General features: G+C 38.4%; 1 protein-coding gene across 3 annotated transcripts in view; it reads right to left on the bottom strand.

Moving 5' to 3' along the window:
- LOC124170598 (NAD kinase-like) overlaps positions 1–27,183 on the bottom strand; it is a 223,024-nt gene that overhangs the window by 137,565 nt on the left and 58,276 nt on the right. For 2 of the 3 annotated variants that reach the window (XM_046549418.1, XM_046549419.1), the window contains exon 3: positions 13,096–13,140. The exons of the other annotated variant lie outside the window; for it this stretch is intronic. In XM_046549418.1, coding sequence (XP_046405374.1) covers positions 13,096–13,140 — 45 coding nt within the window. The remainder of the gene's footprint in view (positions 1–13,095; positions 13,141–27,183) is intronic. 3 annotated transcript variants of the gene reach the window in all.

The raw sequence follows: 27,183 nt of genomic DNA, 5'->3' as shown, positions 1-27,183 counted from the left end.
ATTACGAGACAAAATAAGCACTAAAATAAGGCGCCATCGGAGTACTCAATTTCCTAAACCAACGAATTTTATCGAAGCGCAGCGTTTTATCTCAGCGCTTAATCAAATCCTTCACGAGACATTCGTTCGCAAATACTCAAACAGAGAGAAAATATCGAAATCCAGTCACATGTAGATAAAAACTACAACATTCTCTCCAGATTTCCATGCTCTTCTGCCATGCTCCCGAATTACGCTATCAGCGGCAATACTCGGTAGATTTGTCTCTCGCGAGGCGTAACGTAGGTTGATGAACGTTCACGCGGATTTCTTTCAATGAATTTTCTAATGTTTATGTTTTATAAAGCATTTAATAAAGTGAAATTTTGTGTATTCAGTTGTGGGCTTATTTGTATTTTAACCGAAAAAAATGTTTTTAGGCCCAAGATTCTTGCGGGGCAAGTTTACGCGATATAATGAATACACAGCCAGTTTTCATCTACGTCGTCAGATTCATTCACTGTTTCCCAGAGTGTGTCTACTTTTACCCTCTTGCAGTTTTGGTTTCATGCAGCCATCTTGTTCCGCTTCCATAGAAACATATTTTACGCAATTTCTTGTTTGTTTTTGTAGTGCCATCACTTTTTTCTTTTTCTTCGTCACTCAAGTAGACATTACCTGATGATTTGAAAAACTAAACAGTCCGAAAATACTAAAAAGGTTAGAGAGAGAGGAGTTAGAGAGAGAACGGAGGGTAAAAAGCTACTGGGGTAGGTTCACTAAGAACGTGTGTAAAGGTGCCCCGATGTCAATTTGTAAACGTGCTCCGTCGCCATGCTTGGATTTATTTTTAACGTGCAACGGAAATTACTAACATTTCAGTTCAAACAAATACAGTTCTTAAAATAGGATAAAATTCAGTTAGTGTTTATGTATTTTTTATCCGTAACCAAGTATCTGTTCACAATAAGTTTCAGTAACGGCAACATAAAATTTACTCACCTTGACAGAAAACACGTTATCCTTGCTGCATGATAGACCGATGATCGATTAACGTTCAAAAACTTGTGAGAATACCCTCTACGGAGCATATTCAATACTTCATGTTTGGTGGCTCGACAGTTATAGCTCGTATCGGAAAAGTGCGCCAAAATATAAAACAAATAAAAATATTATAGTAAAAGTTACTAGTATCTAAGTAATTTTGTTTTAGTTGGAGTACGTACATTTTCAAATGCTCATTCTTGAGCCTTCATGCCTCGTACAAAAACTTTATTCTTAACAAACTTGTTTTTAAAAGATAAAAAATAGCTACACATAAGCAAAAATAAATTAAAATATAAAATGTTCACGCATGCTACCTGCTACGGTCCAAACGGCGACTTCATTGATTCGAGGAATGGAGAATGATGCAGCTATACATTTTTTTATTGATAGCTGAATTACTGATTAACGTAAAAACATTAAACTTAATACAGCTATTTTGGAAGAACTTGGCTGAAACGCGTAGAAATTTATGGAACAAAAATAATTGAAATTTCAATTCCTTTTTCTTTCACAAAGTCGAGATACGATGCAATAGTGATAAAACCAGAAAATGGGTTCATATTCCGTTTCGGAGCGCAGAATACAATTATAATTAACATTAAGAAAGTTTTCGTACCATCAGTAAAGAAGGAAATAAACTACCTTAAAATTTATGAACTTCATTTAAAAATCGAAATAGCTGTCTTCGAGATCTTCACACTCGGATAACAGAATTGTGCAACGGGTAGTGGACGCTTGGATAGCAGCTCCACCTATCGCTGTGGAGCAGTGAGCTCATTCCTTGATCACAGAAGCGAGCCGGACAACATTATGACGACTGTTGGACCACTCAGACATTTCGCGTCAGTAAATGCAAACTAGAATTCACGAGATATTCGGCGATCTCCTGCGCCTCTGACGGCTAATCATTCCGCGTCCCATTCAAGAGGTGAGCGACAATCGAGTTCATTTGTGGTGGTTCGGAGAACAAGATCCATCATGAAACAAGAGGATCCTGATTGATTCACTTGCCTCATTTTTGGATAATGATACCAACTAGATACACAATTTAGCGTCATATTTTATAAAAACAGGAGACACTAACTTATCACTGAGGAAATTCGACAGAGGAAAAATATACAGCTTTCAGAGTTGAGAATTTTATGCGAGGTCAGATTATGATGTAAAAAAATCATCCTTTATTTCCTAAACGACGATCTGTTTAGGTTACTACTATGAAATTATGATAATTCATTTTCGGTTACTACCGCTTGAAGCGTCTTCAGGTTGAAGATGACTTCTTCGATCTGACATGCTGACGAAACTGTTGTCTTCATCACAGCAATCGACGCGGTAGTAGTAGGTAGGCAGGTATTAGCCGAAAATAAAGAATTTCAATGCACACCGCTGAAATGTCCGTTCACACGCAGGGCACTCATCGAATGGAAGGAAGTATGGAAACTACGAATCATCGAACGACGGTACATAAGTTCTAATGATCGAAAAATGGATAAACAGCTATAATTGGCATTGACATTGTTGACACCACAAAGAGCACGACAATATTGCTCATAAATCCTCAAAGGCTTTCATTTTTAATGAGATCATTTCCGAGCAAAGATGAGAAAAGAGAATCCGAATTGACGCAAACCACTGCTTTGCCACATGATGGCGCAGCGTATCGAAACAAGGGTTTGTGCGAAATATAACGCATGCGCAAATTTTGACACAATTGCTAAGTCCTTGCTGTTTTGAGTTTGAAATCTATCCACCGAGCACACACCACAACTGCGCAGACAAGTATTACTCAACTTAAAAAAACACACACACAGATAAAGTGCAGCGATACCACTGAGCGGCTTTAGATAGATTCGCTGGTTCACACTGGTTCAGAAACCTACCACCACTTATTTATGCGTAAAAGTATATCATTCAAAATATAGCAACACATTTTTTTGAGAATACTCGAGCAAAAGTAATTCACAAACAAAACATGTTGAATAAACCAATGATCGAGAGCACCAAGGTAAAGAGAAATCTGCTTTCAATGTTTTAAGACTGCTAGAAATAAAACGATTTCAACAAAAATTACAATATACTTTCTATGCAAATCACAACTACGAAAGTATTAAAAAGCTCCTATATCATGGTGAAATAACAGCCAACATTAGTCCTATTTAGAAAACATACATTTACTTTTCACTATCATCATATAATTCGGCAAATAATGGAAAGTTTTCGGACCATTAGTGGTAAGTGCCAAATGTTCAGGATCGCTCGCTTGCACGCTTCGTCCAGTCTCACTCACTGAGTCTTACTCACCAAGCAGCAAGAAGCCAACCGGTGTCCTCCATGACCGTTTCCACTATACAGGCATGAAGCCCAAGCTAGAGCAAAACCGCATGCAGCGCGGTACTTCCTGTTTTCTTTCCGGGAACAATAGTTCTTTACTCAAACAAAATGAGTAAAGGGCCAATAAAAAGGGGAACGCGCACACCAATTTAAAGATAGCATGATGAGATAGTGCTCATCACTCGGAACTTTTGATGCGGGAGAGAATGGTGGAACGCAATTTACTCTCCTATAACAGATACTCGTTGAAAATATATATAATACTCGTATTATTTGTCGCTCGCCGTTCACCTATGACCCGTTCATCTGTAACTTCTTCCTCACACTCATTGCATTTTACCATAGCTAATTCCCTAAAAATGGATACGATGAGGAAAAATAAGTGGGGATGGGACGTTTTAAAGTGTTTCGAAATTGAATTGAATAGAAAGAAATAATATACGCCTACCAAACGAAAGAAAGAACGAATAGAGATGAAAACAACACACGGCCAAGTAATATGGACATTTGGGATTATTAGTCAGTTACCGTTGTGTCATGTGAATGACTTGAATGATCTACTAGAATTCCTAACAACGTGCAAACACCAAATACGGTTGAACAGAAAAATGATATACCAAAGAGGGAGATAAGTTTTCAGTCTGTTTGAAGCTGATTTGATGAGAAGTCAGCCATTTCCTTCGAAAATATATCAATGAAATTTGATTCTCATATTGTGGATTCCTAAAAAATCACACATGAAACTGTCACTACGTCCGATATGGCAACACTTACATTGTTTCCCGAAAACGCAGGTGGGTATGTTTTAGTATCTTTTTCGACAGCAATAAGTATCAAAAAGCCCCCTCTTAACGATTAAATATTTAATATATGCTAAAAATTTCAAATAATGAGTATCACATTAAATTATGATTTCATTATTTGTGGTATCAGGAAAAATTAAACAGAAAATAGTGTCGGCATACCTCTACTCTGAAGAAAAGTATCGATAGGATGAACCGTTCAACGAGCCATTCCACAAACGACGTTCGTCACTATGAGCTAAAATAGACGACATTTTTATCGAGACACCATCAAAAGTTCCTACACTATCCCCACCAGATTCCCATTACTGGGTCATCACAAAACCATGAACACCTCTGAACACATGGCTTTTGATCTGATACGAAAATAAGACCCAAATTCTGACTTATCACCTCAAATATAGGCCAGGATGATTACCCTTTCAATGCTATTTATGAACAATTAAGCACTTTACTATAATTATACGTACTGCACATCTGATACAGTTTGAGGATACAGTCACGTTTCAGCCAAAATCACGTGAGAAAGTTAACAGCCTGGAACTATGAAGTAGTTGTTTAAGCCACATTACTCAGTGCTCGTAGTTAAGACATTTAGCGGAGAGTTAACGCGAATCAGACTAAGGAAACCCAATTTAATGGTTCTATGACAAGTTAAACCCTAAAATTATTAAATTGCTCAATTTAACACTCCCAATCCGCTCATCATAGCTGAAAAATAGTCTTTAAGAGGCATGCATATAAAAATAGCTTATGAGCAAACAATCTTGCTCAATCACAAGGAATCGAAACTTAAATGCCCGAAAGGAGCCAAATACAGCAGTTGTATGTCGGATAAGGAGCGTTTCATCATAGATTCAGGGAACTATGAGTCGATGGTATGACGATTGAACAATATCCCAAAAATCAAACTTTTTCCAACGTTAGCAGTCCTGTTGCTTCACCAGAGATGTCACAAGCAAAATAATATGACAAAAAACTGTCCATGTGCGGCGACTACACCCTTGGGGGTATAGATAACGACAGGCCAAGAATAAGTAAAAAATCATTTTCAGAAGTGGTATCGACAGCCTTGAACGCCTTCTGCACGAATATTACAAAAGATATCAGTCACACAACCTCACCAACGGCGCATTTAAATAGGTTTACTAAAGTTGCCACTCGCATCGCTGACGGACAAAGCGATACGATTTTCACGGAGAAATAAGCTATAATCACGCCCTTTAACCAAAATTTACATTCTTTACGATGTGATATATCAAATGTAAAACTTGTCAATTTCATTGCTCGCAATTCCAAGCATTACACTGCAAACATTTGGGAAAAAGTGGATCGCTCTACACTAATCGTAGTGCTGCGGACATTTTTGAAAACTGATTAAAAAGCGACCGAAGTGGCGAGAACAGAAAACAGCTGTGAATGGGATGGAATGGGGCCTCCACTATAAATTTCTCTAAGCTTTCTGCTAACAAATCCTTAAAACACATCATTGCACTTTAACGGTGAGAAAAGACCACATCGACAATATCTTGCGTGAGATTAAAGACGACTTCTCTCCCACTCCATGAAATCCTACGAGGTTAGCAAAATCAAAACAATTACTAAAAAAATAGGGATAGTACATAGTGGTTGAATCATGTCAAGAGATGAGCTAATTCAAGGTCTCATCGCTCGCTTTAAAAGAGATAACGCGACAAGGCTCGTTAATGGAATGTGTTTATAACTGACTGAGGGCAAAAAAGAAGAGGATAGAGAATAGGAGTCCTAGTAATGCAATCACGGATCGCTGTTGTGGGGCAAGCTATGACACTCCAACGACAGCGGTGACGCACTTCATTCAGTTTCACTATCCCACCCATTCAAATTGCAAATGGACGCAGACACTCATAGAGACTGAGATAGCTTGTAATTGGATACGTTGGATTCTTAATGGGCACACGACCTCGGTTGAAAACATGGAGCTAAGAAATTAGCGATAAACCCTTTCTTTCAAACAACACTTCACCTATAATATGCATGGATAATTATAATATAATGTAGTACTATTGTTGTCATACTGTATTAACGGATATTTTAAGTTTAGTTGATACCGCCGTCAGGCATCAGTGAAAAAGTCTCGGCTTATCCTAAAGCATTTTCTATAATTTCACAACTTGTTCATTAATTAGAGTACACATGGGGTTAAAATTCAACGTTACTTTTATTATTTGGAAGGAAACTACACAAGTTTATGTTGGAAAACTAGGGAAAACGTTATTTTTAAGTCCAACTTTCTAGATTGTCAACACGAAAATGAGGAACAACTTTTCGTAATTACTGCAAAAATGTATCCTTACCTTATAACGAACAACAAAATGTAAGCACACCATGGCTATGGTTAAGTAGCGGCATGGGAAATCGCGATGGACGGCACAGAGTCTTTTCGCCGAAGTAGCGAGCCCCCTTAAACTACCAAGTTATAGAAAGCGTACCGTTACAGAAGTTCTTCCGTAAACTTGCTCGACAACAGAGAACGAGTTTGGAATATTTTACTCGTCACATTTGTGGATCGAATGTTGAATTTGTTGCTGGTCCGGGTTTCATAACTATGAGCAACCTTCGAGAAGACGATAATGATATTAACTGCCGTTCTTTCAAAAATCACACAAACTATCAGAAGCCGGGTGACCAGTAAATCTGTCGCGGGAAATTTTATTTACTTTTTCCTTTTCCTATCGACAAAAATAATTGGAATCAGCAGTGAAGCGGCGATCCAAGATGCAACCTACGCCGACGCTATTATGCATCTTCGAGAATTGACAGGTAATAAGATTTGAGGAACACAAAACACGACAACAAGAAGGTATGAGGGAAAGCTCCCTGGGACATTAGTGCCCGAGAGAAAGACACAGAAGGACTCTTTAGAAAATTCTCTCATACTGGGGTTTGAACCCGGGTTGGAGATACGGATAAAACCGCTGGCAACACTTTCACTTGCTCGATTTCCGCTCCCACTGGCCAGCGCGAGCGAGGAGAAATGCATTCAACATCGTGGGTGGATTGAGCTAGGATTTCCAACTTCGAAAGCACGGGTACGAAAACTAAAAGAAGTGCTGCCAAATCTTACTTTTAAAGCCCTGAAAATCAGTAATTATGATTATAAATCGAACAGAACTCCTGCGCTATCACTTTAGGCTCGCTCACTCGCACCCCGAAATTACAAGAAATCTTCAGCCATTCTCACCTAAGTAGGAGAACACGAAAGTTGCCGCCCACTTTTCATGAGTTGGTGACGTCATTATAGGATTGGTTCATTTACTCGATCAGGAAGGACATATCACTGAGGAAAGGGTCCTCTAGAAAAAGGAACCACCCGAACGAAGCCCATGCAAAAGAATGAGGAACTGCTGAGACGTGGTGACACGCTAGTCTTGAGTCCATGGCGTCATAAATTATGCGAAAGAGTTATGGCCGTCTATTATTCACGGCGAATATCTCGAGAAGTAAACGTCAGATCGAAAAGCGAAAAAATTCGCGTCTCGTTAGAAATCAAACTCTATCACAATAGACAATATAAGCAAACTGGTGAACGGGGCGGGGCAGAACGGGGAACATTCTCTCGAAACAAGTGAGGGACTTTTATCAGAAAGAAATCTCGTATAATTTTATAAAGCAAATCCATTCGAATAGAAATGATATTTGGCCAAATCGGGTTCCAATCTAAGAAATCTATATTGCTCATACACGATAAGACTTAGTGCAATTAGAAAATGCGTTTCCTTAGCTTAGCTTACGTAAATGAAGTCTTCTTCAGAAAAAAGGATCCTACGTTTCCAAAGTTTCGTTTATTGACTCAGGCACCATCATCCTGAATGATATTTGAGAATGATTTCCATTGGAATTAAATCATTTTCCCATCCAAACCAAAAGCCACGTGATTGATTTTATAAGTGACTAAATTCATACTTCAGCATTGTAAGAAATAAGACCATTAGACAGCAACTCAGAAAATAACTAATTAAGATAGGAATGACTATGACTAATCAAGAAAGAAAGGCGAGACAAGATTAGCATATAAAAAGTTCATTTGCAGCTCTTACTTACATAGTGAAGCTCTGACTTCCATTGTGAAGATCTTACTTACAAAGTGAAACCTTTTCAAAACAATATATATACAGTACACATTTCCACTATCATGCATAACTTTGCGTAATCGTGAAGCACCCACCCTTGAGAGCCATACATATACATGGTAGATACTACCGAATAACGTCATAGTTTCTGACGAAATCACGGTTTCCTCCTAATCGTACGTAGTTGCGTCAGCCTCAAAGCTAAAATCTCACACAAAACTAAGAGGCTAGCGAAGGAAAAGGACAATTGAAGACTCTCGCCTTTAATATGAGTAAACCACCACATTCGCCAGCGTACCCTTATGTGGTTTGCGCGAAAGTTATGCATGAAACAATTTCAACAACCATGATTAAGTGACGATGAGTGGATATTCCGCAAGGTAACAAAAATGGGATGAATTATTCACTCGGTCAAAGAAAGTATTTTCCTGATGGAATTAGGAGTAAGAAAACGATCAAAATGGAATATAAACCTATGATTAGGGAAACTGAGAATAGTAGAGAGATTGACCAATTAAATCGAGCTATGAATAAGAACCGAACCTATAAAACGATTCAGAGATGAGATAAACGTAAACATGAGATATGCCGAAAAATGAATGAGAGATGAATAAGAGAAAATGAATAAGAGAGGATGAACATGATTGTAATCCATGATATAATAATGGTTCCTAAAATGTACGCGAGAATCTCTCAGTAATCAAGAACGTCCAAATTTGAAAGGAGAGAGGGACTACGGGACAGCATTTGACCATTGCCACCATGGATGACGCGTGAGGGAGCACTTATAAACACCAGTCCCTGAAAACATGACGGCTGAAAGGGTTGATGTTCCAACAAAAGAAATGAAATATTGACAACTGCAAGAGGACGAATCCGTTCGTCCTTAACCGTCGAGCAATACATATTCATTACCACATACATACTCCTTAATGATGCATGCATCTAAATCGCGCATGTCGCTAGCTGATGCGCATTCATGCATCTAATCGCATTTAGGTTCGCTCCATATGGCTTAATATATTTTCTAGCAAACCACCTTTCACTTAATTAATTTAATTTACTTAATCTTAAATTAATTCCCTTAATTAATAAAATGAACGCAATTCCACATACACTTCCACAGAACGTACATGATTAATTTCGTAAGCATTTACGAAAAGGAATGCGCCACGGAAGAAAAATTACACATGCATCATCACAACGAATTACTTAACTAATTAGTGGAGCATGAACTCAATCATATTGCATACAGCAGCATAAAATTGAGATTCATACATTACGAACATGACCGGACCAGCTGAGAAAATTGTCTCGTGAAACGGCAGAAAACATTATCAACAGTACCTTGAGATAACCAGTGAAACGCTAGATTGCGAACAATAAACAACAGCCGTGCCTAGCGAAATCAAGGGCACATTCGAGGCCGCCTCTCCGAACGGCTGAACAGACTCCGACTGCCACCTTTCGGCAACACCACTGAACTACGTCGCGTCACTACTGCCTCGGCTTCCACACGCGGGAAATACAACTTAACAGCGCTGCGGCAAGTAAACTTAATGTCAGGAGTTAACTATCTTGTTTAAAAATGGGTAAATAGTTTTAAAAATCTTACTGTATTCCAGGAAATTGACTATAAATTACATTAAAAATAAAATTTAAATTAAGTCTAAATGATTAGCTGTCATTAGTTGTACCATATAATGAAAACGATAGATCGTCGGAAAAGAATAAATATACCCTCATCATAGGTATGTTTCAGGTAATATGATGGAAATCATAAATATATTGATATAAAAAATGAGAATGAAATATGAGACAATACATATAGATGAAGAGATCAGTCGACCGAACAATATGGATCGGAAAGCTGGGTCATTCAAAAGCTATGGATAATGGTCGCTTGTAATATTACTGTCAAAGTATTATTCTTTGATTATTTTAACTTTTCTCAAACTGAAAAAAACAGAAAACAGACCATTTCTGAAAGAAGTGAGATGATACGTGATAAGTGAGAATACTTTGGAAGTTCAATTCTAGTTTCGTTGGAGTTGAAATGAGAGAAATATCGTGAATGCCTGAATTCGGGTTGTAATGGATGAAGTGATATCGAGACGACTAAAATGGCAAATATTTTTAGTTCAAAAAATTGTACGGCCAACCTTACATGCAAGGGTGGAAATCCATGTATTATAATAACGGTCTCACTCGTTCTCGAAAGGAATTCAAAGAGCGGAGCTCACTATTGAGGCACTAACTTCTTCCCATTAAAATACTTTTCATACGCTCACCCTATGAACCTTAGCTATTGGTTTAATTAAAATACTAACAACTCACCATTTATTTACATGTACTTAAAAAATATTACTCAGGCAAGATGCAAAGAGGTTTTTAGAATATGTCGCTTATGCTAACACACACATGGATATTTTCTTATTCCCATGCCACCGAATACAGCACATATTGTCCATTTTACATCGGGGCGTTCAACAAATTTAACAATTACACGTGCAAGACCAACCATTTCCTGGATAGGGGCAACCTACCCACAAGGAACTCGAACCCCCGACCTCTTGTTTGGCAGGTGAGGGGTTTACCCCGCCGTCACCGATATTTTTTATAAAAGGCGTTCTTTTTGATTAAGTGTTCTTCTGACAAAACCCTCTCTTATTATTTAGAAGTTATTTTAACACCATTCTGTAAATATGAGCTGTTTTTAGTACACCTTTTGCAAAGAGAATTTCATTTCCTAAATAACCATACTGCATTAACTATTTCCTTGTTTTTCATTCTTCGAGTTTTATAAATTATAATTTTTTTTCTTGCATTCAATACTTTTCATACATGACCTCTGATGGTAACTCCACGACAGGTGAATCTGTAGCGGCTTCCAATCCGCTTCATATTAATTATATTTTATAATTCACATAAAGATGAGTAACGATTAAAAATAATTATTATTATGATTCAACACGAAAGGAAATAATGCACTCTGGCGATTTTTTCATTTTCTTCAACTATCAAGCGGTAATACAGAAAATAGAGCAAATGGATGGAAATATAATAAATTAACCAGCAAATGGACAGTTTCTGAATACAAAAGAATAGATATGGCCAAAATGCATTAATGTTGACTTGCTATTTTCAGTCACGGCACATGATTTAAACCCGAGGCGTCCACCCTAGATCATATCCTTAGGGTTTGCATAGCCCCGTGGATGTAGGCAGCTATAAATACACAGATGTCGAAATAACTGCATAATCTACAAGCTCTGGCTAAATTCTGTGACCAAGGTACGCATAGCTGAAATGCAGGTATTTCAATACGCGCCCACCACGAGAAATCCACACGTTAACAGCGATGTCTTTGAGTGCAATGCAGTATGAATAATTGGGACTCAGTTGTAGGAAACTTTCATCATCATTAATGCCAAGGAAGGAAATTTTGGCTTCCATGTGCAATGCTTAGTCCACAAATCAAGTAAAATCTTTAAAAACTTAAATTGGACTGTGAGAGGCTACCAATAAGCTTAAAATAACCATCTATTAATTACAAAAATAGATACTTACCACGACAGTAATTGACGGCTATTACTAGCGGAAGAAGTACCGATTCGGTCCGATTACAGCATATTTCAGTAGCTAGGCAAGGGGTACGTTGATAATATTTATTTGATTATTGGTCCATTGGACCATTGACACCTTAATAAGTAAAGTTGTACATTGGTATTATTTCAAGATTCTTAGCGGATCTGCGGAGCGGATACGGGCATAACTGATCGAGAAATGCAAAAAGAGACCAGCCAAACATTAGAGGCAGGTTCCATTTTACAGAGCGATTCGCTCATATTGCGAGAACTTATATCGTGAATAATATTAAAAGAAATCGCTCCTCCTCAGCATGCATACAGCTACTATTGGATAAGTCGCACTGTAAATGGCAATTCCCAACCTAACAGCCTGTCTTGAGCATGACAATCTGTGACACAATTCGTTTACATGGAAGTGATCCTTAGCTCTAACGGGGACAGCTACGAGTCTCATTCCGGGACCCACCCACCGTGTGTTTTTCTCACACGCGGTACCTATTGTTGAGAATGAGCGGTCCTGTGTCCGTAAGGCAGTCTATCGAAGGAAGAATTACGTCGCTCATCCTTGCACTCCATCTAGAGTGGGTAGCAGCAGAAAATACGCAAAAGAAAGAAATGTATATACCCGGACCACAACAAGCAAAGCGCGGCTGGATTCGCAGATAAGAAATTAGGTGATTTCCTTCAGAATGACCGCAGCTCCCCATATCTACGTATAACATTAAAACTAAAGTAAACCACTACAGTTATTTCTTCCCATAAAATATTAACTATTAACGATACATATCCACGAATAAAGGTATAAATTAGAGTACAATGGTCGGCCCTATGAGAGCGAAACTTCTCCATAGAAAAATAATGAATACATATTAATACAGGTTCCTCAAAATGAGGCGCATTCACTCATGCTCAAGAAATTTAGACTCCTTGAACTTATTCTACCCCGTAACTGAGAAAAATTGTGCATTACCATAGGAAACGCAAGCAAAGCCAGTGGGAGAGGCAAATCATGGCATCGTGCGGAAAATAGCAACTGGATGATGACAGATCGAAATGTGGGGTAATTAAGGTTAAACTCTAAAAATACATTTTGCAGTGTCATTTAGAGAAAAATCGTCATAAGAGAGCAAGCATAATTGTGCAATAGTTTCTATGGTGCATAATAGTTCAAAGCATGATACGCAGACAGAGCAAAAAGCGACAGGCGATAAGTAAACAATGATGTTGACATACCTTCGCTCGTGAGCTTCAATATTCTTGTCCTCGACCTTGAGTAAGCTTGTAAAACAGAGAGAGAAATATGTGAGAGGAACAGCTCATATGCATTAATAATAATGTGTGAAATATCTTAATGTTTTAAACTTTTTAGAACCAATATATATGTTTAATTGAGTTTATTCAACAAATTTAAACATAAGCTTCCATTACTTGTCTCAAACAACCCATTAGTCCATTAAGAACGAATTTTTTCACTGTTAGTCAATTGAAACATGGAAAAGAAATTTCGATATGCATGAAAAAAATTGAAAAAATTAAGTCTGAATAAACAAAAAAACTTACGTAAACCTTGAAATGATAAATAACAGGAAGTGAATGTAGTTTTAAAGCAAAGGAACATTATATGTCAAGATAGATAGCTTTGGACATGTTGTGCGGCTCGCCTTTCAATAGGCCTTTCAACTCCAAAAATTCAAAATAGAAGACTGGCATAATATAACAATTTTACTCGACATAAGGCCCTTCAAAAAATACTTTGCAAGTCAATCTCACATTTGGTGATGAAATCCCAAAATTTGAAAATTTACGCCTTCGTCACGGGGATGGTTTAAAGTGCAAGTATTGCTGGATTAATTTTCTATACATTTCATGCTGAATGAATATTTAAAAACCACAATCGAGAGGTAACAAAAATATCGTAAATCCATCGAAATCTAACACATAAACAGACAATACATTCAGGCGATAGAATGAATGATTATGTATAAAAGTTCAAGTCCCGTAATACTAATTTTGTCTCAATATATTCCTGAAATTAGGCAATGCTAATCGCTAGCAATTAGAAATAGTATTTACACCACAAAGGTTAAATAATCACCCCGGTAACTAGGAGTTCATGGGTACAAATCAGTCTATATGAATGAGAAATTCTGTGCTACGATGACATTATATATTCAAGAAAAAAATTATGGAGAGTAAAGAAAGTACGTGATGCTGAGCTGGAGTGCTTCACTGGAAGAGGAAACAAAGACGTACACTCGCGAAAACGGAATGAAATTTTCACCCTAGGGAGAACACCCTTCAACCATTCAATGAGATTCCTCTTGGACTCAGACACCTGCTTCTGCTTCAGTTATATATCCTCTCAACCACGGAGCAATACTCCACCAACGCTCCACCGATATACGACAGAATAATATTTGGGCACAGATACATCAGCGAGATTTTACCAGGGAAAAATGATGACGCTTCAATTAAATGCGATGGATAATTTAGCTGCTTTGAATTATGAATTTACGAGAAAAGGATGAAACGTAAAATATTAAAATGTCATACGAATAATAAGAGTGTGGGAGGAAAATGTCCTCTCTGTCTCTCAAACAAGGGAGTAGCGTAAAAAAACGGAAAATAAGTTGCATTCACTGCGACTATAAATGAGCATTTTGCATCGCCATTCCTCATACACGTTTAAAATTATCATAATTGTCCCACTCATAGTCACCATGGTCGGTAGGAGGATACAGGTGTACGCAGACGTAACGGGAAAACAAGTTCAGCAAATACTCACCAGGTGAGCTTCTGTTTCGTGTCTGTCAATAGCGATTCGAATTAAGCACCTCGAAGAAAATGAACTTGGCGTCATAGGTGTTTCACATGCAAGCATATGCATTTGTCATCTTAAAGCATAGATCATTCACAACCTAACGCAATAATTTAGCCCACTGAACCACTTCAAGTGGAGCTTACTTAAATGTTCCTATGTTCGCAATATATGCCGTATTTCTTTGCTGTTAACTACATTATTACTGCATTGAAATTTACGACGAAATTGATAGGATTAACTCGTGGATTAGGAAGCTACGAACAGAAATGTACAATGCGTAAATAAAACATCTTAAAAACTAGAATTTTCTTTGCTTTAAGGAAAATAACCCTCGAAATATAGTGTGAATAATCAAATTTTGTAAAATTGCAATAAAACTATTGTATGGTTAAAATTTTAATAAGCCATCACAGAAGAAAAAAATTGAAGCCGTTACTGCCACAACAAGGAAAGTCCATTCAGCAAAGTTGTGAGACAAAATACTGTCTCTTTTCATTTTCAAAGTCATCACTTTTACTTTTCTTCATGAATACAGATGGTATTTTACCCTATATCCATTAATGAGAAAATAAATCGAAATAACAGCTCTAGTAGCCCTAAAGATACTGATAAAATTTATTAACATTAAAATTATGGCAAAAGGCCATTTTGAAAAATATGGTATCACTACCTTCAATCCTAAAACTATATATTTTCCGTGATATTCCTTGACTACTTCCGTGATATTCCTTGAGCACATGTTTCAAATCGGAAATAAACGTCTCACAACAATTAAGTTAACCGCTGACACCTGCGAAGACACGAAATTCGACAGCAAAAATTTGAACAGCTTTTTGATAGCTACATGGCTTAGGTCTACTTGCCCTCCTTTCAAACGTCACCATGAAGGTTAAACAGCTTTGAACTCCACTCCAAAACGCTAACCTGGCGCTGACAGTTCGCGGTTAACTGACCCATGACGAGGATAGAACTTTCACTTCCTCCAGAGGATATAATGATACAGGCTTGGCCGAGGCATTCCCTGAAAGGTAAATCACTAGGTGAGGATTTAATAACACGTGAGATAGGTTGAGATTGGGAAAAGAAATCGACAGAAGTTTCCGCCGCAGTCTCGACGGATGATACGTTTCGGACGTGACTTTAGTGACTTTGTGCAAATGGTGTCACGGTGGGATCTGGTTCGTGCTATATGTGAAAAAGAGTGAAAGTGCTCCTTATCCCCACCACTCCTCATCGAGGAGAATACATACCAACTGATAGAGCAACACAGCTCTTGGGATGAGAGACTGCAAACTCGAAGCCCTGTTTAAACGATTCTCGTCCCCCACACACGCCTATCAATCACCTTTATGATGCATCGAACACAACTATCACACGCAAATTCATGAGAAGCTGACAAGGCAATTATCCAAATTTTTTCAGGAACTTCTGAAATCATTCATTTTTTCTAACAATTACCTACTTGAATCGGGAAAATAGTGCTGTGCAGATGCCAAAGCATTCTTGCGTCACATACCGTGCAAATCATTTGAGATCAGCTAAGTACATACATAATTACTATGATTCAGAAATACTATAAACATGATTCAGATAAAAGTGAGCATACTGCACAGGTGGCCTTTTCAAGGCTTTAACGCGGCGCTTTATGGGTGGATAATCACATGCATATTGCATCCTATACATCGCTGCAACCTGCTCTAATGCACCAGCAGCTGCCAAGGAAATAAGCCCTTTTCTAGCTACGAACTTTTTTTCGGAATATCCTGAACATTAATCTTTTTGTAACACTAGACCACTTGCTTAAAAATAGCACTTGAACCATTAATTGGGCGTTATAACTATAAGCGCCACTTATTATTATTCCATTTTGACACAAATGAAAGCAAAGCTCTGTAAGATTACACATCAATATTTATTAGTTCACTAACCATGGTTCCAACTGTTGTTAGTTATTTTTAAGTTCTTGCATTCAATTGAAAAAAATCACTAAAATTGAAATGACTTCATATATTTTTTTATTTTCTAGTTTTACTAATTTTACAAAGTTTCACTTTTGTACGTTCCGTGAAAATTTTTCAAGTAACACCACAGACGTCAACCAATTCTTACGTCAATTACTGTGTCAACCATTAGATATATACCATAAGGGCATAGTTAATGCGATTCAGGAATACTAAAATCAGGATTCTAGGGCTCAAAAAAAGAGAGCCTTCTGGTCTGGATGTATTTCCCTGGTTTCCAAAGGCTGGACTTTTTTCATCCTAGCTTTGAAAACAACATTTACCGCCTGGAATCGTCGTAATAGCATATTCAAGTAGAGATACTAACACCAACTCAATAGCATCACGGCCGGAGAACAAGTATTCCTATCGCTCCAATCTCCCTCACCGCAAAATGAAATGCCTCAGATAATTACTCAGCCAACGTCATCATCACGAATAATAAGTTTTACTGCATATAACTATTAAATGGAATTTCTGAATTTACTATTAAACGCGATCTGATAAACAATGGCATCCATTATTTTTAAAAATGTTGAAATCAGAAAAATCTTCATGACGAACATTGGCTGTGCTTGAGATTAATAAGATCACGTACGGCCTAAAAAATACAACGACTGTAAATGAAACAAAATGAGACGAACTAGAATGTCATTAAAACTAACCTCTTGGTATAACATAAAACGGGCGTATCATATTTTCATTCAAGTTGGTCACATCACAGGAACAGATTGTAAGCTACGGACCCAGTAGCTAATTCCCGAAAGGAAACCACAAGATCAAAGACGGATTACGTTATGCCTCACAGGAAAATATCGGTGGAAATTATAAATGGGTTGAGCGTCGTCCATATGGCCAGTCCAGTGATTATCGATCGTGTTTTATGATTATACAACAATTTTCAAACGCATGTTATGAAAGAGGCCAATTCGGTGGTTGATTGGCTGTTCGGAGGATCAATGACCCAGCCTATTTACGCCATTGCTTCCACGTTAGTAGGTTATAGCTCTCGGAATTGAGAGGGAATAGAAATACACTTGGCGATGGAAGTAGCTAGTATCATTTTGGAGTTCTCGAGGGCCAGGTTCAATAGCTGAACGGAGAATTTACAGAGCCCTACGAGGATGACGCAAAGTAGGCTCATGTGATGTGGTGATATAATTCTTTTAAAATAACAATACTTCCCAGAAGTCGATCAGTAATTTAAATTAATTTCAGCTTACCAACCAAACATGGCGTATATGACATTAGTAGTCGGTCGCCACAAACAACACCGTACTATATCTCAAACACTAAACGCAATCAGATCTCAATAGACAATATCTACCAAGGTATATACCTTTACGCAACATCTGATGGACATGATAGATAGGCCGATAAATTATATGAATCAACGAGTTCAAACATTTGTAAAATATGAAACGGAGTAAAGGGTAATGCTAAATACTTATCATGAAAATGTTTGTCTTACCTATAAGCACGTGAAAATCATTATTATTAATATAATGTAGACGGATAATCACTATGACTCAAAGCCTACTACTTATCAATGTTAGATTACAATGACGAGGCTTAATCTCATCCGCCATCGGTGGCATGACACAGAATAAGGCGTGACGACTCTTACACACTTTTTTCTGCGATCATAGAGACTCGAATTACAACATAGTACAAATTCCTACAATACACTCATCTGATAACGGGACATGCCGATTAATTATTTACCACTTTTGATTCTTTTATAAGCCATGTTGCATTAATTCCTAATAATCTCACGTGATTATTTTTTATTATTAATTTAATGGAGCTATACTCGCACTCTTATCCTAGTCCGAAGTAATACGCTCCATAGTAGTAATATTAATTATGCATCGGTTAGAAGAAAATAACCCATGATCATTTTAACATCTTAATATCGTTTTCCAGCTTTTGAGAGTGATACCCTTAGCTAGAGCAAAACAAAAACAGAATGATAGGCGTTGTTCGAGATTATTCGCTAAGATATGTACCATTTTCAGTGAGTTGAGCCGAAAGCTTTGGCACCAATTTCCGCAACACCGTTGACAATTTTCTTTTAATAACAAGGGTCACGGAACTCAGGTAATGATACACTCCAGTGCGTAGAAAAATTTGTTTTTTAGGGAAGCGATACCTGCCCTGCGTCTCCATTATTTCTCGGTGAATGACCGCAGCGGATAAATCAAACATCAGAATTTCTGCAAGAACAACTTCGAAAATCATATTAATATGGAAATTTTGGCAAAAGAATTAACTTTATCACTCTACTCTAAAGTTCACACTAAAGAAGCGACATATGAGTGATAAAAATGGTAAGCTGAGCGTTTAATACACAGCAAAGAAAAAAGTAGATCCACACATTATCATCAAATGATGTCCTTTCTAACTCATGTAAATAGGATGAGTGTCACCGTCTTTTCAATAAAACGAGAAACGATTCAAAATCCTTTAGCTACGGCTCTCACTGTGGCCACTTAGGATGGTAAATACGTTTCACGGTTCAGCTTGACGAAATATGAGTATGATACCACGGACATGAAAAGGATGGTGAATTGTTAATCCGGTTGGTAAGCTTTCCGTCGAGACCAGAAATGTGAGGAAACGTGGAAAAAAAGGGCATTGAGTGCCGATATAACGACGAGATGGAGTGAGGGAAAGAACAACGGTTGCATTGACTGCAGATCAGATAGCTCGAATTGCAGGTTCAGATATAAAATTTACATGGCGTGATAACAACTGATCGGTATCAATGCTTAAGTATCTTCTGAATACTACTATAACTAAGGGCAATTTTGGTGCAAATATTTGATAAGTCACCGAAATTCACAAAAAAAAACCAAATGATTTTAATTTTCTAGTAGCAATAATTTTACATGCCAATTTTTAATACTCCTCTAAGGTCTTTTTGTTTTCCTATAGGTTACGTAGCAATTATTCCCTCGGCTGCTCCCAAAATGTAGCACATTAATTCACAAAACAACTCCCCTGGACCGGAATTCAAAGCGCGGCCCTTTGATTTTGCAGCCCACTCTAAAGCCCAGCCCAGCCCACTCCGCCATCCAAGTTCCGATGGCAATTTTCACCCGGGTGAGAGTCCCGGTCACGGAAACGAGTGCAATTGTTGAATTTCTCGCATAGTTTGCGGTGCGCCAGTGGGAGGCTCCGTATAGGCCCGCTGGCTAGCCCAACCTCATCTCCTCGAATGATGTATTGTCAATTCAAACGACATGAAAAACAAATAAAAACAAAGGAATATCTCAGTTTATCAAAAATACCGTGAGCGATGGAAGTAAGGCCTCTACAGAGGTAGGAAAGGAGAAGAGCAGGCCTAACGGAAGAAATGAAGAGAGTTAGGGCGCGCGACTCCTCAGTGACAGTGGGCCAGTTCATTTCCATGGGTGACCTCGCAGTTCGGATATCAGGTTTAAGAGTGTCCAAAGGTTTTACCCGGAATTGCGGGGAGAACTTCAATATTTCGATGGAAGATTAGAGGAAGGGGGGAGCTGAGTGAGGAACTGCGTAGAGACCAATCTCAGAATGAGTGACCGCTGATGATGGCAACTGCACCGCCATTGTGGTGAGGGTTGTAGCGGAGAGGGGGTGGGGGATGCCGCGGAGGGGGAGTGGAAGGGGGAGGGGATGAGGGGGCGGGTGGAGGGGGGCAGTGAAAGGAGAGATGGAGGGCAGAGATAAGGGGGGGTGTGGAAAGAAGGAGGGGGCGAAGGGAGGTGTCGGAGTCGGAACACCTGCTGCCAGGGACCGAGGATCGGCGCGAACCCTGCCGCCCAAGGGCCCTTGCCAAGAGCCCATATGACCCTTGATGAGTTATTGAGGCAAGGCTTAGCTAGGAAGCCAATAGGGAGGGACACACATGATCCGCTCGAGGAAGTACCAGCGGAGAACAGGCGATGCTACGCAACCCATAATGAACGTTTGAATGAGAGCACGTTTACGTGAACTACACATAAACGTGCTCTCACACTAAACATGACAACCCAGCTCTGAGTCAAACGTTATGTTTTAAACATTTTGAAGATGAAGTAATGGTGTGGTGCTAATTACAGAAATCGGTTCATTATACGGATTAAACACAGAGAGAGAGAAAAGTACGTTTACCCACTTTAAAATCCTTCACAAAAAATCGGCTAAATATTATTACTAAAATTATACACAGGACTATTCATAAAAAATATCAAATAATAACTTTAGCTGATACAAGAAATAATCGCCACGATTGATTGAACTTCGTTTTGCATTGCATGATTGAGCGCAGGACGAGAGATTCCGGCAGGAACGGAAATGCATCTTGATAACTGGATAAGTCTGCAATAAAAGTATGACAATCAGATAACCATTATATTTTGGATCTTGATTCGATCTTTCAATAACCTTAGTGCATGATAGGTGAAAGACGTAAAGTCGTCATTAGCATCGGTCACTTATCCCAAAACTGCCTTGAAACGACCCTCCACCCAACCCTTCCCTCAACGTACCTTCTAACTTTTGTTCACTTTTAAAACGAAACACATTTTTACCGTAAGCGGAAACGTTTTACTTAGCAAGAATAAAAGTCGCTGAACTGCGTACTTTTGTAGGTTAATAAAGATGCCTCAGAATCTTTCTATTGCTACGTGATCGTAATCAACCGATTGATAGCTATAATAAAATAATGTCCAACGAAAATACGGTAATTAAGTCGCACATAAGTCGGAAACTTTGCATTTGGGAATTAATCTCCTGATTTTAGGTGGCCGAAAATTCCTCATTAATATTACTGTCACCCAAGCAGTTCAGATACTACTCATTGGTTACAATCACACTGTTCAGCATTCACCTTGATGGGGACTCGAACCAATTGCACTCGAATTTGAGAGCACTCCTATCTTTACGCGGGCGCATCACTCCCGCAGAAAAGGTCTGATTTCTTTACGGATCCCCTACTATTTTCACCATAAAATTTTAATTATTTACTGATTAAGTTTTAGACTAACGCTATCACTAAAAATACGGCATCCAAATCAAAATTGACCAGTATCTCAAAAACAAAAATTTTAATTCCGCATTTTCGACAAAGCAAAAGTTTAGTGACTAACAAACAGTCAAATGCTGACAGTAGTCCACTTCACCTGCCCTGAAAATTTCATGATAATAGCACAAGCATCAAACAAGTAATAAGTAGAGGAAAAATATAATTTGGTGCGTTGGAGGCGGAGGGATATAGGGTTCTCTTGGCCCCTCTCATCATGCCTTGAGGTGGCTATAGGGGACAGCATGACAGAGACCTACAACCTTATGACGGACCTCATGATTGCCTGCACCGCCCGATTGAAAAGCTGATCAATGCACTGGAGAGGGTCCCGCTCGTCGCTGAAAAGCGAACGCGCTTGCCAAACCACACGCTAATCACAGCGATTCATCCTCTGCGGAATTTACGGACTTCAAGGGGACGCACAGTGGGCTGAAATCGAAAAAAGCTGGACAAAACCTCGAAAATGGTTTTTTTGAGTATGGAAGTTGAAACTTTGCATAGTTGTTGCCAACACATTAGTGCATTTTTTGACGCAAAATTTTTTTCATAGGTTGATTTTTTGTATAAAATACATAGCCTCAAAGTTGAACAAATTTGGCGCAAATTGCCCGCTTTGAATTTTTTTCGAAATTCGGCATGTTTAAACTAATGTCACACCTTTAGTAGTAATTCAATAGCAACAAAAATGTATACAATTGTTAAACGGTTCGTTAGCATCGATTACCATCAACTTTCACGACTTAGTTGTTGTATTTGTGACCAATACGATACAAAATGGCGGACCCTGTTTTTCGTCGAATTTTTGGGTTTATGTAGGATTTTAAAAAAAGGATCACCGAGTTACCCCGAGATATTTACACCACATATACAACAAAGTATATAGATTACGATAATTGGAAGTGCAGCTGCGACCACCTGCGACGCCGAAATTAAGATCGATTTTTCGAACGTGCGGCACCGCCCGGAGCTTGCTGCTGGCCACGGGAATTGCCGTACTCGACGGATGTTGGATAGTGAATCATTTTAAGCAAATTTATTGTATAAAAGCTATGATATATTATTACTACATTTATTTTCCTTTTGTTATAACCTGATTTCTTTACTCTCTTGTAATATTTATAGTCGATGCAGTACAAAATGGCGGACGCTAATTTCAGTAACATTTTTGCCCGTGTGTGGCTATATAAAAAGAAGGACACCGAGTTGCTCTCAGATATTTACATCGTAATTGCATCAAGCCTTTTAGAGTCTCCATCCACAGAAATAATCTGCGACCGTTCGCAACAAACAAAATAAAAATCGATGTTTCTACCGTGCCGCGCAGTCCGCGGCTGCTCCCTGGGCGGATGGAATGTCATGACGTAGCGTACATTATAAAACGCTATGAATGCATAGTCTTTTATGAGGATGTATTTAATGTTATTATTAACAGTGTAGGCTTTTAGGCTTTTTTCTCAGTCCTTTCATTTTGATAAAAGGTTATCAATGAATATCTAAATAACTGTTGAACTTTCCCCATGTACGTGCAATAGTATCACTCCGAGTCGGTTGAAGAGCTGTCGGTTTCACTTCCAGGCTGCAGGATTTCTGGCTCATCGTCATTTAGTAACAGTAAATTCCTCACTTCTATCGGCATTCTCCGAGATATCTTCGTAATTAGGGGTGCGGCGTTGGATATTACTGTATCCGAGGTCAGGAGGAGCCGGCGAAATAAGTCATTGTTGGTAGATATTTTTGAGTGCTTCCTGCTGAAGCTTTCTCGATATTTTCTGGTATCTTTATTGCGTGCTTCAATTTATTCTTCAAGTAATTTCCCTAGAGGAAGAATCATCTCTGAAGCTATGCATGCACTGTGTATTAGGACCTTATGAACGGTCGGAGGATTGTAAAACCATGGGTACAGAGTGACGAAGAGCACAGCGGTTTCCAAACAATAATCATTGATTTGATATTGTTTTATGGGTGTATCGCTGGAAATAGCCTTCAAAATCGTTGAAAATCTTTTGATAAGCTCTTCATCAAATTCTGCAAATTAAGCATGAGAGATTTAGCTAAAATTATAAGGCAGCTGTTGACAGAAATGCCAATCGAGGTTGTAAAGTCCGACCTGCTTTTTCATCATAATATGAATTAAAATGTTTTTACCTAATATTTCAGATGACAGAGTGGGATTTTCAAAGAAACGGCGAGCCGTCGTTTGTTGTTCAGCACCCTGTTTCGTCACATCAACAATCAAACCTATTTCTTCTTTAAACTTATTTTGTATTAATCCTCTTCGGTTAAATAGCAGTTGCTTTGGTCTCCGCGGGCCTGATTGAGAAAGTTATATTGAATGATATGATAAGTAATTTTCATAGGGTAAAAGAAAAAGTTCTCTTTCAGTGAAATTACAACCTACCTGCCACTGCTTAAAATCCAATATGTATGAAATATGTAGAAGACATTCAAAAAATCTTATGTAGCAGTGCAACGTGGTAATGCCAAATTTCATATTTTTCCTTTTTATAGGTCGGCTTTTCAATTCTTGAATTCGATGCATTTCCGAAATTTTTGCACCCCAAACAAAGCATGTCATGCTTCCCGTCTCAGTCAATGCATTGCAGACCTAAAGTAATTAATTCATGCTATCAAGAATGAAAGAGTAGTTCGTGTCAGTTATATGGCAGTTATGCCCACCTTTCCATTAACCATTGTGAGAAGCATGGAGAACCCGATGGTGTTATCTCCCACATGAATCGGCCTCAATTTTTTTATTTGCTTCTTAAGGTGCATCTCTTCTGCCTTGGCTATTTCCTTAGTTTCTTTTTGCTCTGGTTGGAGTGGTCGTTGTAATGTATTATGGAATATACTTACCCGAAGAATTAGAAGCTCTTGGCAATTCTAGAACGTTTTCTGGTACATATATAGGTGCTTTCAGCCACTTAATATTTCTCCTCAAAAATCTTCATTATTTCTACTGCAGGATTCCCATTTCTTTGGTAGCGAATCAAAAAATATCGTTTAAGACAGTCACTAAGGCCCTACTTAGCTTCAATATTACCTTGCACGTGAAATCTTTTCGTCAGATATTTCATTAAAAATTCATATCTCTCAACAAAGGATTTACGTCCGGATTTGACAATGCAACACTGGTTCTATTTCAGCTCTACGAGTTACCAATAACAAGTAACATACATGAAAATTAAAGAAAGGGTCAATTCTAGAGGCGTTCATGGTAAATAAAAAAAGGAAATTGCTTATAGCACGAGGCAAAATATAAAGAACTACAAATGAAAATCTCTTACCAGATTGGATGATAGATGCCTGGCGAATGAGTGATTGACACCGCCAATGGAGTTAAAGCAGAAAACCGATGAGGTTCCCCCGAGTTCTCAATATCCAAAGCGCGTGTATCCGAGTGCATCCAAAATCACCACAGCACAACAAACCTCTTTCACTGTATGTTCAAAACTAAATTCATATATGCATTTCTTTCTGGAAACGGAATTTCCGAAAAAGGTATAAGGGACCGCACACGAGTAACGTGGGGTCATAAAAAGACCATTTTCGCGACTACCGGAAGGTGGACGGGTAAATACCAGCCAGCTGTGGGCTGGTCGGCTGGTTGTAAAATCTATTTCGTCTTTGAGGTTAGAGCCGTTTTACCCGTCCAAGGGGTACAATTCACGTGCGGAATTGTCAGAGTTTCAAGTCAGCTAGTTTGCATTCGGGAATTTGGTAAATAGTCACTAGTCAGTAAAAATTTATAGAGGAGCGAATTCTTTTACCTAAAGTGACAACAAGCCAACTTGAAATGAAATAGTAATAATTATGTTGGAATCAAACATAACCACAGCAAAGACTTCATAGCGCTTTATCATGTACGCTGCGTCACGACATTCCATCCGCCCAGGGAGCAGCCGCGGACTGCGCGGCACGGTAGAAACATCGATTTTTATTTTGTTTGTTGCGAACGGTCGCAGATTATTTCTGTGGATGGAGACTCTAAAAGGCTTGATGCAATTACGATGTAAATATCTGAGAGCAACTCGGTGTCCTTCTTTTTATATAGCCACACACGGGCAAAAATGTTACTGAAATTAGCGTCCGCCATTTTGTACTGCATCGACTATAAATATTACAAGAGAGTAAAGAAATCAGGTTATAACAAAAGGAAAATAAATGTAGTAATAATATATCATAGCTTTTATACAATAAATTTGCTTAAAATGATTCACTATCCAACATCCGTCGAGTACGGCAATTCCCGTGGCCAGCAGCAAGCTCCGGGCGGTGCCGCACGTTCGAAAAATCGATCTTAATTTCGGCGTCGCAGGTGGTCGCAGCTGCACTTCCAATTATCGTAATCTATATACTTTGTTGTATATGTGGTGTAAATATCTCGAGGTAACTCGGTGATCCTTTTTTTAAAATCCTACATAAACCCAAAAATTCGACGAAAAACAGGGTCCGCCATTTTGTATCGTATTGGTCACAAATACAACAACTAAGTCGTGAAAGTTGATGGTAATCGATGCTAACGAACCGTTTAACAATTGTATACATTTTTGTTGCTATTGAATTACTACTAAAGGTGTGACATTAGTTTAAACATGCCGAATTTCGAAAAAAATTCAAAGCGGGCAATTTGCGCCAAATTTGTTCAACTTTGAGGCTATGTATTTTATACAAAAAATCAACCTATGAAAAAAATTTTGCGTCAAAAAATGCACTAATGTGTTGGCAACAACTATGCAAAGTTTCAACTTCCATACTCAAAAAAACGATTTTCGAGGTTTTGTCCAGCTTTTTTCGATTTCAGCCCACTGTGGGACGCCTCGCTCCCTCTCGACCGATGGCTTTTTTTCATTTTTAAAGCAATATTACTAGTTTAAAACATTCGTTATCATGAAATCAATTGATTTTGGCGTGGCTTGGTGGGACGATGAGATAGTCATGGTGAAGCAAAAAAAAACCAGTATTGTTCCACAAACTTTTATTTGCAGTCGACTAGTTTCGACGGCTATAGCGTCATTCTCAAAGCAAACAGAAGGAGCACTCAAAATGTCGGATTACAACTGCTATGTACCACTGCTGTCGGATATGTAAGGCTCGAGATTTTAAGAGTTCCTTCTGTTTGTCTTGAGAATGACGCTATAGCCGTCGACAGCAAATAAAAGTTTGCGGAACAGTACTGGGTGTTTTGCTTCACCCTGAATGGTTTCCTATTATTTTTTTGCCTTAATCGAAAGATTATTACTCCTGGAGTGCGTATTTCACGCATAATATCTTTCCCCGCTGGGAAATTTTTACAAAGAAAATGATATTTGATTAGATCTGATTTTTCGGCAGTGAAATATTACGCCTACGACAACAGCAACATCATCAACACTTTAAGAATAATTGATTGACATTTGGATTGCATTATACCTCTCCAACATCTTTGGCATTGATTTGATAGCAACTGTTTCTAG

This window comes from Ischnura elegans, chromosome X (assembly GCF_921293095.1).
Source record: "Ischnura elegans chromosome X, ioIscEleg1.1, whole genome shotgun sequence".
In the NCBI taxonomy this organism is placed as follows: domain Eukaryota; kingdom Metazoa; phylum Arthropoda; class Insecta; order Odonata; family Coenagrionidae; genus Ischnura; species Ischnura elegans.
This window is presented reverse-complemented; position numbering and strand designations above follow the sequence as displayed.